This window comes from Hesperophylax consimilis, chromosome 23 (assembly GCF_061612785.1).
Source record: "Hesperophylax consimilis isolate HC1 chromosome 23, BYU_Hcon_1.0, whole genome shotgun sequence".
NCBI lineage: Eukaryota > Metazoa > Arthropoda > Insecta > Trichoptera > Limnephilidae > Hesperophylax > Hesperophylax consimilis.
This window is the reverse complement of record NC_142858.1, coordinates 12,744,388-12,759,611: the sequence shown is the minus strand read 5'-3', so window position 1 is coordinate 12,759,611 and position 15,224 is coordinate 12,744,388. Positions and strand designations below refer to the sequence as shown.

General features: G+C 31.5%; 1 protein-coding gene across 3 annotated transcripts in view; it reads right to left on the bottom strand.

Moving 5' to 3' along the window:
• Window positions 1-15,224, bottom strand: part of LOC149412338 (UNC93-like protein) — a 105,072-nt gene that overhangs the window by 21,816 nt on the left and 68,032 nt on the right. For all 3 annotated transcript variants that reach the window (XM_089646082.1, XM_089646081.1, XM_089646083.1), the window contains one exon: window positions 7,991-8,225. In XM_089646082.1, the coding sequence (XP_089502208.1) occupies window positions 7,991-8,225 (235 nt within the window). The remainder of the gene's footprint in view (window positions 1-7,990; window positions 8,226-15,224) is intronic.

The window sequence follows — 15,224 nt, the reverse complement described above, 5'->3', positions numbered from 1 at the left end:
CATCGCGTAATGGTTTAGACACATAGATATGTCAATACCTGAATCAATGATGCTAACAATAAACTTATATAATAGTGAACTGTGAACAAAAATGACGCAATCAGTGATATTTTTTTCTAATAATCATTTTCCAAATACGCGGCGGAATCTCATAGTATTATGATTCAGATTATCTGCCATTTGAGGCAATCCGCCAAACCATAATTTAAAAAAAAAATCGGCGAATAATTACCTACGTACCTACTATTCGTCTTAATGGAGAGGTGATTTCTTTTGAAACAAACTTGATTTTACCTTACGTCTTGTCTGAAAAAGCGTTGAAGTTAAATCATTCATAAATGTATGATTGGTATAAACTGATTTTTTTTTATGGCGTAAAATATGTGGCAATGTAAGATATTTATTATTTATACACAGATTTAGTCCAATACTAAATGAATGATTTAAGAATTTTAGTGCTAAGACTGTTAGGTACCTAAAATATCTAACTTTCTCAGTTTTCAGACAAAGTTACCTATAAATTATAGGTAGGTTCTCAGATACCTACCTAGTCGACGGCATTAATCACAGTCTGACGGCCGGCATAGTCCAGTGGTAACGCATTGGACTGCCATACCGAAGGTCGCGGGTTCGAACCCGGCGTGCGCAAATAAATTTTATTTGATTAATTTGTGTTATTTCACAATTAATTAATTAAAATAATATATATTATATTTGCGGCACGTTCCAGAGTGGAAGATACTACTTACCAGTATCGCCCTGGTGTAAGACCACCATTCAGAATTGAAACGTTGCTCCAAATGGCTTTCGCCGTGTTTAGTGACTAGATCTGAATAGCCAGGTACTTCCCCACCTTCCTCTTTCCCTTCCCCACTTACCTTCAGCCTCACAACATCCCCCAATTGGGGATGCCATAGTCTCACTGGCTCCAGACGGGAGCAGTTGGGACTCTTGTGAGGTATTCACTATAAAAAAAATAAAAAAATAGTGTATTTTGTCTTGTGTATTTCGTCTTTCGTCTGTATGACTGAATCAGCTCAAGTTGGGTAATAATTAAATTAATATACCGCTACCTGACGTAATTAGGTATATTTACCATTGGCCTTGGCTATGAGCTACAAGTCGTTCAAAATCGATATGCCTAATTAATTATTCAATAAGCAAAGATACGACAGTCAAATTGAATAAATACTGAAAGCCAATCTTTTGTAAATAAGTTATTGTCTACATTTATTACAAAATAATCCGAGATGTTCCCAAATCTCCACAAATGTTTTTAAATATTTCAAAATTAGCTAGCTTGCAAACAATTGGCAATACTTACGCAAATGTTTTAGATATATGTTCAATAATAATAAAAAGTAAGGGAAGCATAATACTCTTCTGCATAGGTTCCATATAACTTAAATATCAAATTTTACTTGATTACTGTTCCGCTAATTTATTACGTGTAAGTAAAAACCCACATATAAATAAACAAATAAAATTGTCTTTGTTTCCAAAACAGCAACTCTGAAGCTAAGAAAAACTTTATTTTACGCCCAGTAGTTTAATAATATAAAATAATGTCGAAAATATATAATCAAAAAAAGAAGATATGCCGCGTCACAGTTTTGCTTGTTTCATATTATTTTTAAGTTATTGAACAAGGAAAATGTGTATGAAAACAATCAAAACCAGATATTACACAAATTTACCTCGTTCAGAAAACGTACAATTCAAGTTCATTATCGTTTTCTCTATACAACGAAATGCTTTACCCAACCTCTGGGGGAAATTCTACGTGTTAGCAGGAATAAGCAAAAGTATAAATATTTAAATGTACCTGAATTCTTTTAGATTTTTTCACGACGCCATCATAATTAATATGTATATTATATATCGAGTGCAATGGATATAATTGACATGTATTATGTTTGTAAAGAGGGGAAACTGTGATGTGGCAACGACAAGTACAATTTATTTAAAAGATCATCTCAATAGTACGCGAAAACGCAAAAGCGGAATTGCAAATACCTACTGCATAGTGCCTAATGTAATGATCTTTGTTCGAATCTTATGAAAACTAGATATTTGTACATATTTTAAGTGATATATTAGTGAGATCCACAAAAAATGTATTCATCTTGTTTTGGACGAAACCAAGCCGTATTCAGAAAAAAAAAATTGTTTATATAATTAAAAATAAATAACTTTTGCTCCCTTATCCTGTTAACCGGGGAATTCCGTTTTGAATTACGCAGCATATAACGGGCGCGAACTCCTTCAGTAGGACTATCAGTACGTCACGCCCGGAGGACGTAATTTCATATTATTTTTTTTTTCCCTTTATGCATTATAAAAATGAAAACATCGAATTAAAAAATAGAAACTTTACAAACAATTATAAAGATTTCAAAAAATATAAAAAAGGTTATAATTACAGAACAATAAACAAAAACACACAGATTAAAGAGAAACATTCATTTAAAAAATAAAATAAGTAAAAATTAAAAACTCAATTTCCGTGTGATATCTCGGAAATATACGTCTCGCTCGTTCCAGGGCGCAACATATATTTCAAGGACGTATTCATATGTCCTACCCGTACCCTATACTGTTTACGTTTGACGTATTTATACGTCCCGCCCGGTTAACAGGTTAAGTGATAATTATGCTGGCTTAGTTGTTTATCTTAGGATTTATGCACACGTTCATAATAATAAAATAAAATAAATATATAAATAACACACAAAGGACAGTAAATTAAATAATCCTAATTTAATTTGTAATAAATATATTTTGCTTTCCAAAGAAGATTCGGCTGTCAGAATTGATAGTGGAACATAATGATTAATCAAATAATGAATATATCAAATCGTGTTTCTTTGGATATGATTTAATATTTTAACGGTCAGTAATAAAATGGTAAAAAAATTGAGGTGATAACACCGTATGTTTAACCTGCACGGAGAAAACTTACGGAAATAAATTACTAATTTATCGAAAATTTCTTAAAATTATTCGTATTCCTCGTATTAAACACTGGATAGCAGTGCCAGAACGAATGAATTGACAGATTTCGTAACAAACTATCAATAAAACACGAATGTGTTATGGCGATGTCACATCACGTGTTCATAAAAATTGTAATATTTTCGCATTTCGTCATTAAACAATAACACGATAAACGCAGCTGCATGAACTCACCTTCCGATTTATTATGAATGTACTAATAGTTTTTTTAGGAAATGGCTTGATATAATATTTTTAACATGATTTTAATAAATCAACAATACCCATTTTTCTAAGATTAAAAAGGTAATACCGACAATACGATTTAATACCCTAAAAATCAACCATCATAACTGTTATAATTAGTAACAAAATATAATAATATTAATCAAAAATAAAACAGGTTTTTTAAATGTCTTAAAATAACGCAATACCATTGAGCTGAGCTGTAGTAGTTATCAACGGCCTTAGTACATCGTTATAATTTTTTGCTAACTTCTAACTAAGGAACACTTTAGAACCGAGACAATAATACAGGAAAATAATTACTTCTTAGGTAGCTTACGGTTTTAATTGACATAATCACATTATTATTGTATTACAAGATGCGATCTGGTAAATCCTTTATGGGTTGTATAGTTAATTGACCGCCAGTATTTCGCTGCTAATTCCGTTTTAATTAATGCATCGTGGCAACTTGGCATTGGCCTTCTTAAATAGTAATTGTGAATTAACTATATTATCTGTATAAATAATGCTCATACAGATGTTTCAATGGAAGAGAGACAAATTAAATCTTTCCGATGTCACTTGTTTATAGTTCAGGCGTCACGGCGATTGGTGCAAATGCCGTAAAGACGTTTCAGACGAATTCCTAACAAAATAATCATAATATGTATACCATATTATGATAATATTGACCGATATTGCGAAGGCTTTTTCATTGATAAAAGCTCAAAAGGTAATTAGAGGAGATTAGTTCAACCAATGCTTGTAAAAAATGTTTATCCCATAATTAATAAAATATAACTGATAAGACCTTCGAAAAGTAATGCCATATATTAATTCAAAACCATAAAACAAAAAAATATTTTCCAAATCAAAAAACTCTCCAGAGCTCGGGTTTACGAAATTTTCACAGCTTTTCATACACAATTGTTGGAACTATTTTCCATCGTGAGCTTCGAAATTTATAACATTCTTTTACATATCAAAATATAATTAATTCCACATATTTTTGTCCTTAGCAAATTGATCATTAGATTAAAAAAATGTTCTACAGACATTTGTATCTTGTCAAAGTTGGGCCGATAGAGATTAGTGGTAAACGAATGATCAATGTAGAAAACTTTAGTAATCTCCCTATTAATATATGTTAACCATAAAATTAAAGTATCTACCTTTTTCTTACATTTTTATAAATAAAGGTTCCGGTTTAAAAAAAAATTTGTCAAAATAGTAGATAACAGCTTAAATAAATAGCTAGTAACCCATATTTGGTGCCAGATGTCGACACTCTTCAAATTATCGAATTTCAGAGAAATGTACGAGTAATTGCAACCTAAGTCCAAATAATGCATTGTCATCGACAACGAGTCTATCTGCCGAGTTACAGTTCGATCGGATGTCGGGAAGTGGGTTAATATCCACTTCCAAGATTCCATTCCATTCATTCATTCAATCATATAAACTAAATAAATTCAAATAGTGTTATATAAAAATAAAATGAATTAAACGATGCTTTGAGAATGACTGAAGTAAAACACAATTAATGCAAATCAATTAAATAATGCTGTTTATACTATATCCATGTTTATGTAATTGAGATATTTCAGGCTATGCAAAAACAACATCTCTCGTATAAGGCTATTGAGATCAAATAGCTACAGCGAAGAGCAATACAACTTTACTGGTTTTTACGGCCAAAAGTATTATTGTGATTAATTTTTGGGATATTATTTAGTAAAGTACCTGCACTGATGATGGGAGGAGGAATAATGGCATAATAACCCAACATTTAATCAAAAATAAAAACGTTTTGTGTTTTTTATTATTATTTTTAATATAAACAAAGTTGTATTGTGCAGTTGAGCACTCGTTTGTAACGATTATGCCATGGTGAATCTACAACCTATCCGTGACATGATGTGACGTGGTGAACAAATAATTAAACATATCTGTACGATGGTACATACAGGTATATAGTAAGTACGGGAACCTACGTATTGTGATAACCGAACTTAACAGAACAGTGACAAAACAAAACTCTTTTAAAGAGTGATCAGTGATGCAAAAAAACCTAGGCTTAACCTTAAAAGGCCTACAGAAGGATAACTTTTTTTAAATTTTAGCCTTTTACCCAGTACGCTCATATCTGTTAGGTATCGAAATCATCCTCATAAACATAGGTAGGTACCTAAGGTACAAAATTTTCAGTTAGGTAGGTACCTAACTGAAAATTTATCTTTTCAACTAAATGAGAACTTTAAAAGTAATGCATAATCTTCACTAAAGAGCACTTAAAAGATGATTCAAAAACATTTCTCGAATTGTCGCGAAATTCGCATAGCCTTTTTAACTTGTTTTAGTTCGCAACACGGTTTCGTTAATTAAACTTTTACGAAAAGTGTAGATGACGTGCCAAAATATTTTCAGTAATTGAATAACGAAAAAGGGTATTGTAAAATTCAATCAAAAGAAAATATTTTCTGCTAGTATTACGTACAATATTTATTCTTTAGTAAATTGTACAATCATGGTTTGGGAGGTCATAAAAATTTTCCTCGTTCAGAAAACATACAATTCAAGTTCATTATCGTTCTCTCCATCCGTGTCTGATGGAATTCGTTTCAAGTAATGTTGTTCTTAATCTTTCGTAGATTGTTTCTTGTGCTCAGCATTATGCGGAATATGAGTTTTATAAGCACAATAAACACCATTAAAACTAGAATCTCATAATTATTAATCTAATGGCTCGGTCGGGGACAGATATTTCTGTAGAAGTATATTGATAGGTGTTACAGCGGAAAGGAAAAAATCCGTATGCCGAAGGACTCAAATCTCTGGAAAGTGGAGTTCTGTCACCACGAAAGTTGTACAGCTATTGAATGGTACACACACTCTGGCACGCCTTTACCCAATTTTTTTAAAATAATATATAGCTTTTACCGCCGTTTTCCATCCATCCTGTCGAGTGTTTTTTCAAGACATTTTAAATAATGGGTGGTTGGCGTTCCTCCATTAATTATTTTATTACGAATCGTTTATCTGTAGAAAATTGAGATAAAATTTCTGTAATATTTGAATGTAAGCCATTTTTATATTTGCAAGTGTGTACTTTGTGCTCGTTTTTTATCAGTACCTATTTAGACAAAATGACGTTATTTTTTTAAATTATCGATATAAGTGTTCCGTTCATTTGTATTTATAAAACGCCAGTGAGCTAAAACGATACTATAATTGAAAATTTAATGTTACATGTTTTGATAAAAAAAAAATATTTTTATTATCATAAAGTACGATACATATTAAAATAGTATACCTACTTTTAATCGACTCTCAAAATAAATCTTAATGGTTGTTCTGCTGATATTTGCCCCTTTTGATTAATGAGTTGGCCGACCACTAGCCTAACCTAACGTAGTTAAAGTTATACATTTCCGTAGTACATTATTTTAATGTATCTCAAAAGGTTTAACCAGCGTAGCAATGTAAGCGCCCGAAAATATATTTTACGATTTGATTGCAAAACATCGATTTTTCTCTACTCTCTATAAATATAATAAACATGTATTATACATATATGTGCATATCACATAGGTTAGGTTATTTTTCTTCAAAGATCTGTTTAGGAAATGACTCTATATTGGACTAATGTAGTATTTATGTTTTATACATTTTAACACTAATTATACATTTTGTTATTGAATCAATAATGGTACGAAAACAAAACATGAGGTTTCTTTTTAGCGGCAAAAAGTCATCAATAATAGGGTGGAAGGAAGGCACATTGAATTAGCAGGGTTCAAATAAAAAATGCTCTGATCCAAATATTTTTTTTATCGGGTGTTGCAAAACCACTTTCACTTTCCTACTCGTTTTACTCGGATTTTTGTCACCATAGTTAAAACTTAAAACTAAACTATAAATTAAAAGGTTGAGGTAAAGGTTTTACAATGTTTCATTATATTTCAGCATAACGGTCACGTTTTGTATGTCTGCTGAATACATTTTGATCAAAAGCTGAAATAGACTGAGGACCGTTAAAATGTCAAAAAATCAAAATGGCTCTAATCATCGATTTGATGGTCATTAAGTGTGTCAATCAATAAACCCAATTTAAGATAGCAATCAGTCAGTGTTGCAGAAATTTTCACCTTTTTGTAGTATATCTAATTGTCGCTACGCGACAAATTAGGTACCTATACATTTTGTAAAAACTAGTCAAGAAAAATATGATTAATTCAGTTTGAAAGACATAATAATTTTGTGTCGTGAATTAACGATCCGAGTTCGTGCTACCGCCACTCCGATACGTTGTATCAGCACATGATAATTATAGTTAAATTTATGCCTCTCTGACTCCATCTACGATGCATAGCAATAATTACATTGTAGATGGTTTAATTTTAGCACTGCCATACGGCTTCTCTGAGAAATGTATTTAAATAGACAAATTTAGTACGAAACAATGGCTTGGGGCTTAAGTGATCACCTCGTGCGTTTTTAATTGCGTTGCACAATGGGATAATAGTGTGTGCTACCTTAAATGGTAAAATATCTCACACAGTGCAAGCACACATCTCACGAGCTCTGTGACACAGGTGTACGAGGTCTCAATATTTTCTGGAACGAAAAATACTCTAGGTTTTAGCCATATTTAGAAGAATACCGAAATAAATTACAAATGTAGAATTTTTAGACAAAGTTTTAAGCGCAGTACAGGTACAGATGACTAAAGAAGAAGAAGTAATGAATGTGGTGGTTTCTTGCTTACCTGGAAAGAGGGTCGACGAAGACGGCCATGATGGCCACAGCGACAGCCACGCAGGCCAGGTAAATGGCGGAGATCTCGTAGATCTCCGAGTCGGGAGGTCGCTCCAGGTTGTCATTGCCGTGGTTGGCCACAACGCAGAAGTTTGCTCCGCACAGGTTGAGCGCGTTCTCGGCCAGCGAGGCGTTCTCGCTGGTCCCCCCGTGCACTGCCTTGCCGTGGGCGCCCGATGACAAAACTGCAACACCAAATACAATTAGCTACCTTCTAGTTTGACACTCAAACTTCGTATGGATGCATAGATATCCAAACTGATAGCCAGCCCATCACTGAAAGGGGAATAAACCAAGTTGCGCGGAGCGCGGAGTGGGCGTGACCGTATCTTTTCTGTAATTTGTCAATAAATGAATCTGATAGTATACAGGCAATTCACATTGTAATATCACAATTTAGTCCGCGACTGACTAAAATTTTCTTTCGCATTACGTAAGACATAAGTCTTTTTTACAAATAGCTCCCAGATTATTGGCTGCATAAATAAATAACTACAAACCCCAAATCTTGTGAATTAGTTTGGGCTCTTAACCATAACTGATTATTTGTTACACTTTCAGATAGTTTTTACGAACATAATTTACCCACCTCACACATTTTTACCATAGCTCCGCAATTCGATTTTAAGGCGATACGTTTTTTTAACCACAATAAATAAATAGAATTACGTTCATGTGATGTAAATTGACTGGTTTGAGCGCTGTAAAGCCAAAATACTGTATCTATAGATACGGCATATTGCCATAACATGGGCGCTGATGCTCGAGACTTGATGACAGTATGCAGAGTTGTAGAGTAGTTCCGAATAGTGTGGAAGGTAAACAAGTGTAATATAGGTTTTATTAAACATATTATTCATTTATTTTTAAATTTCACGCCCAACAGGGCAACAAGTCTATTATTTTTTGACACTAAAAACACGTAAATGCAAAGTGGAATAATAGTAGTTTTGTAATAGTACAATAAATAAGTAGAAGCAGTGCCAGGCAATTTGTTTAATTAAATGTGTTGTTCTACTTTCCGATATAAATTCAACTAAGTTCAGTTTATATTTAGTGGTTGATGCGTTAAACATGTCAACAAAATCTTTATAATCACTACCCAAATTCTGTATATGGCCAACGGGAGTATGCAATTGTGATTCCGTGTTGGAGTTGTCACAATAAAACTGTAGATTACCGATATTGATTTGCGAGGTAAAATATTGTAGTTGAGGACTGTCAATTATAGAATTTATGATTTCATATAAGCAAGTCATTAACTATTCTAAGTTCGGATAATTTTAGTAAATTTATATCAAAATAAACTTAATGGTGCTGAATGACCGTTTGACGTCTTTTCACGTTTGAATTTCTGGGAAAAAACTGGGCCTAACATGGAAAAAACCCGTTATCCGACAGAAATTATATATTTATGTTATTGCTAAATTAAAAAAAAAAACTTTTCAAAAGTCAAACTTTGATGGTTTAAACATTTTTTTCTGTTGCATAGTTGAAGGTCACAGATTTTTGAATATTATTTACTAATCTTTTATTATATCTTTAATAATGTGAGCACCACACGAGATTCCCAACCATCTAGAACCAGTGAGACTAGGACATCCCTAAATGGGTGGCCGAATGAAGTGGAGAGAGGAAGGAGATGGTAAAGATGATGAAGGGGAAGAACCCATGCTATTCGAATCTGGCCAACAAACACATTTAAAGACATTTCAAGCAAAGTTTTGATTCTGAATGGTGGTCTTTCTCTAGGGCGATACTAAAAGTATCTACCAGTCTGAAACGTGCAGCAAATTTCATATATATTCTTTTTAATTAATTAATTGTGAAATAACTCAAATTAATCACATAAATTTTACTAGCACTAAAGTTTACATTTTATTTAGCTACAAAATTTAACATTTTATCTGTTGTATATATCTATTCTATAACCACTACAATAGTATTATATTACCTACATACTTCACAACATTGAGACAAAACCCAAGTAAAACTGCAAGACTTTTAACACCCATAACATTTAAACTGAGTTCATTGAACATTTTCAAGAATTTATATACTAAACTCAACACAAAAAAACATTTTCAACTGCACCATAGAGGTACTACAAGCTGTAAGGCAAGAAAGTATAAAAATAATATCTCATTCATCTCGTTTATCGGAATTATAAATATGCGTAAACGCGTGTAAATTGCTTTATAACTCATTCCGATGAGGTACACCGGTTTGTAATGAAGATACGGCGGCATGTATTTTGTTAACATCTGTTCTGTAAATTATGCAAATTAGCCAGATTAAGTAATGAATTATGTAATAAAATAAGGATAACACATAAATAGTCCTATAATTGTGCCCATAAAATCACCATTAGTTAGCCTAGTATTAAATAGGTGAACATGACAATTCCATACATTAATTCTATCCGTTATAGGCCTACTTATTATTATGGTTTTGTTTTTTTCAAAACCTTGACCGATTTAAAACGTGGTTAATAATAATTGGGATGTTATTATTGTCAAAAGCAATTTTGTATAGTCCTACGCAATTAGATATTCATATCATATTTTCCTAAATCATTGGGAGCAAAGGCCGTGATCGTAGGTACATTATTTTTAATTGTTGAAGATTGAAATTGATCCAAAATGACCTTCACATTATGGTGTTGTGCCATTTTACTCTTCTTTCTCGAGTCTATGTTTAGGAAAACCTTACCGTATTCATCATCAAGATTTCATGGAAAATAATAGGGAAAATTGCATAAGTTACGAATGCTACTTTCCTAGTCATAAAATATCTAGTTTTAATGATGATCTTCTTATCAACAAACAGACTTATTTCTAAAATATCTTACATCTAAAATTTTAACCATTGCATTAGTTTTCTAAAGCAGAGTAATCTCTCGAAACCTGAGCAGTGGAGTCATAAAATTTTCACAGCTCTTTCCATCTGAATAACATTATTATTATTATTAATTTCCATTTATAGTTATTTATGCATAAAAAAATTAATAAGTAGGTACGTAATTTTATGTGTTCCTTATAAACAATTACACACCCAAATGTTGTAGCTCAGACGAACAGGGGGTACTATAATACATTAATTTAATATTATAGAAGCCCTTACTAATAAACGTGTTTAAAATTTTACATATTTGATAAATAACCATAAATTTATGGTAAATGGTTGTTAATAAATTGTTTAATTTTTTTATTTAAGGGCGAGAATTATATTTCCAAACTACGTAAAATTATTTTTAAATGTGTTTTTTTAAATTTTATTATAAGTGAATGGTTCTGAATTGAATGTTATTTTAATAATAATATTTATACACAGTGCGGGGGGCATCAACTAGCATTACAGTAGTACTGGAGGCCGGTAATCATTTCAAGAGGATCAGTGGACAGAAGCCACTACTCCAAAATATTTAGCAGTTGATGGTTCGTGTCCTGTCATAAGTTATTTTGTTTATTATTGTTTGAAATGTTTTCCGATTTTTTTGTTATTTTATTGTTTGTTTAACTATTTTTTGTGGCTTTTGCAGAAACGATGTAACCAAAAGTAATAAGGTTGTTAAGGGACCGTTGAGTTAAGACTGAGTGAAAAAAGAAGTGTCAGGTTAATGAGGTAATTAAAACGAATGAGACAAGAATACAAGAAGAGTTATGAATGTAAACGAGCAACGAATACACGTAACTGCTAATTAATTTCATCACAACTCTTTACACAATCCTAACATGATTCACACCCAGAGAAACTTGTGATTGGATAACTTACTTTAAATTAAAAAATTTATGGTAAATAGTTTTTTATTTTTTTTTTATTTTTTTTTTATTTTTTTTATTTTTTTTTTAAATTTATTTATTGTTATTAAGTTTAATTTGTAGAACTCCATTTTATTTTTTTTTATTTTTATTTTTTATTTATTCAATAATATTGTTATTGGGTTTATAAAAACAGTTTATTTTTAAACAAGTTCTGCTGTGTAATTATTATTACGCGTGACAGCTGTTTCGCCCTCTGAAGGCATTATCAAACTGTGGGTAGCCCACTTACAGACGATACATTTATATTATTTCTAGGTAGGTATTTTAATTTCATTTACTGATTTCTTAATTGATTTCTAAGTAAAATATTAAAAAATATTAATGGTTATTACCCCAGCAAAGTTTCCCCAATTAGCCATAATAAATAAATGGTAAATGGTTGTTAATAAATTGTTTAATTTTTTTATTTAAGGGCGAGAATTATATTTCCAAACTACGTATAATTATTTTTAAATGTGTTTTTTTAAATTTTATTATAAGTGAATGGTTCTGAATTGAATGTTATTTTAATAATAATATTTATACACAGTGCGGGGGGCACCAACTAGCATTACAGTAGTACTGGTGGCCGGTAATCATTTCAAGAGGATCAGTGGACAAAAGCCACTACTCCAAAATATTTAGCAGTTGATGGTTCGTGTCCTGTCATAAGTTATTTTAATAATAATGTCTATAAACAGTGCGGAGGCACCAATTAGCATTACAGTAAGTAAGTAGTACGGTAGTACTGGAGGCCGGTGATCATTTCAAGAGGTTAAGTGAACAGAAGCCATAACTCCAAAATATTTAGCACTTGATGGTTCGTGTCCTGTCATAAGTTATTTTAATAATAATGTCTATAAACAGTGCGGAGGCATCAATTAGCATTACAGTAAGTAAGTAGTACGGTAGTACTGGAGGCCGGTGATCATTTCAAGAGGATTAGTGGACAGAAGCCATTACTCTTAAATATTTAGCACTTGATGGCTCGTGTCCTGTTATAGGTTATTTTAATAATAATATCTATAAACAGTGCGGGTGGCCTCAATCAGCATTACAGTGAGTAGTACGATGGTACTGGAGGCCGGAGATTATTTCAAGAGGATCAGTGGACAGAAACCATTACTCCAAATTAATCAGGACTTGATGGATCGTGTCCTGTTATAGGTTATTTTAATAATAATATCTATAAACAGTGCGGGGGCATCAATCAATATGACAGTAGTAGTAGTAGTACGGTAGTACTGGAGGCCGTTATCATTTCAAGAGGATCAGTGGACAGAAGCCATTACAACAAAATAATTAGCACTTGATGGCTCGTGTCCTGTCATAGGTTATTGTTATCTATTTTTATCGAGCTCCATAGCGGTTACAATAATTTTAGCAGTGTGATTAGACTCACGTTTTGATGGCCAAACACAAACGTATAAATTCGCAACCCGACTATGAAAACAGTTTTCAGAAATAAGGTTTTTTCAAGAACACGACAAGGTGTAATTAGTTTGTTTGTTTCCAATTGAAAGTTAGGAAATAGATGGGAATGTGTTTGTTTAACTATTTTTTGTGGTTTTTGCAGAAACGATGTAACCAAAAGTAATAAGGTTGTTAAGGGACCGTTGAGTTAAGACTGAGTGAAAAAAGAAGTGTCAGGTTAATGAGGTAATTAAAACGAATTAGACAAGAATACAAGAAGAGTTATGAATGTAAACGAGCAACGAATACACGTAACTGCTAATTAATTTCATCACAACTCTTTACACAATCCTAACATGATTCACACCCAGAGAAACTTGTGATTGGATAACTTACTTTGATAAGTAAGTTATCCAATCTATACATCATCCAAATTATTGAGTGTAAAAATGTACACACTATTTTTTCAGATATTAAGTTACAAACAACTTTCTTTTTTGGCTGCGCCAGTAATGTTAAATGTATATAGTTCTGAAAAAGGTGACTATGTTAATATTTAAAGTTCCAAAATTTAAATTTGAACATCAGTGGTAAAAAATGAAACATTGCTCAACAAGTGTCAATGTTACAGTCGCAATATTACATTCAAGCAAAAACAAAACATTCGAACGCACAGTCAAGGCTTTGAAAAAAAAAACGTGAAACCAAATTTACATACAAACAAACGGATCTTTACGGATATGTATAACAAGAAGCCCTTGTTGCCTCAATGATTGACTATGCTTATTTCTAAACCATTTTTTTAAATAATGCCTGCAGAATCTTACACGTCGAGGCGAAATGAAATGTTTTCTATTTTATAATATCTTTAACAATTGTTGCTTCTTTAATAATGTTGCACAAAACTATTTTAAATTTCATATATTTGAAAAAGCCCGCAAGGGCTATTGTAATATACATAAACAATGGAATAATCCCGAAAATACCAATATTTAACGTTGACGTTGAGTGAAATAACCATGAATATAGGTAGGTAAGTTCCATGGAATATAATTACCATTACAATAATCTTAATATATGTGTTCTAACTACCATGTAGTATTACATTTACAAGATAAATCTCTCTGTTCTAAGAAGTATGCGATTTCAATCATTACTTTATTCATGGTCAGTTTCGTTTTAAGCACACGTTCCGATAATTATGTGTGTTGAGGTAAAATTTATTTGCCTTTTAATTAACCCGAATCAATGTTGTTTTCTTTCGAATCAATATGTACTTGTTTGTTTATAATTTGTCTTCGATATGTCGTATTTTTGGAAGCAATATTAAATGTTAAATTACATTATCGGTAATTACCTGCATTGTTACAGTTTTAATATCCCAAACTAAGCTTCGATGAATACTTCCTGAGAAAGAAAACGTCTCAACGGTTTGATTTAAATAAAAAAAAACAGCAAAAAAATACCAAACTTTCCACCATTATTACTTATTAGTTTTTTTCCATAATTCAGGAAATTTGTTTGATAATGACAATATTTGTGAAGTCTTTCGTATTTTTTGTTATTAATGTGTGTGTCTCATTTATATTGTCAATCATCACATTAAGTTTGCGCGTATTGGATTAGTTTTTTACAATTTTGTTTTCATTTAACAAATACTGAAATATTTTTTTTTTCATTTCTTGAGAATTTGTATGGGTATCGGATATCTATGCTATTTAGATTATGCTGTAATTTAATAATCGGGTTATTTATGGGTTTGTATAGTTTGGCATCATCGGCAAATAATTCTATTTGGAATTATTTTTATCGTATTATATAATTCTTATTATCATGTCACTGTCTTATAATGTTACATATATTATTATTAATAATAGATACGTTTTTATTAATAATACAAACGTTTTTTTTTATTAATAATACATACATTTTTATAAAAAATTATTATAAGCGATAAAATTAGTCACT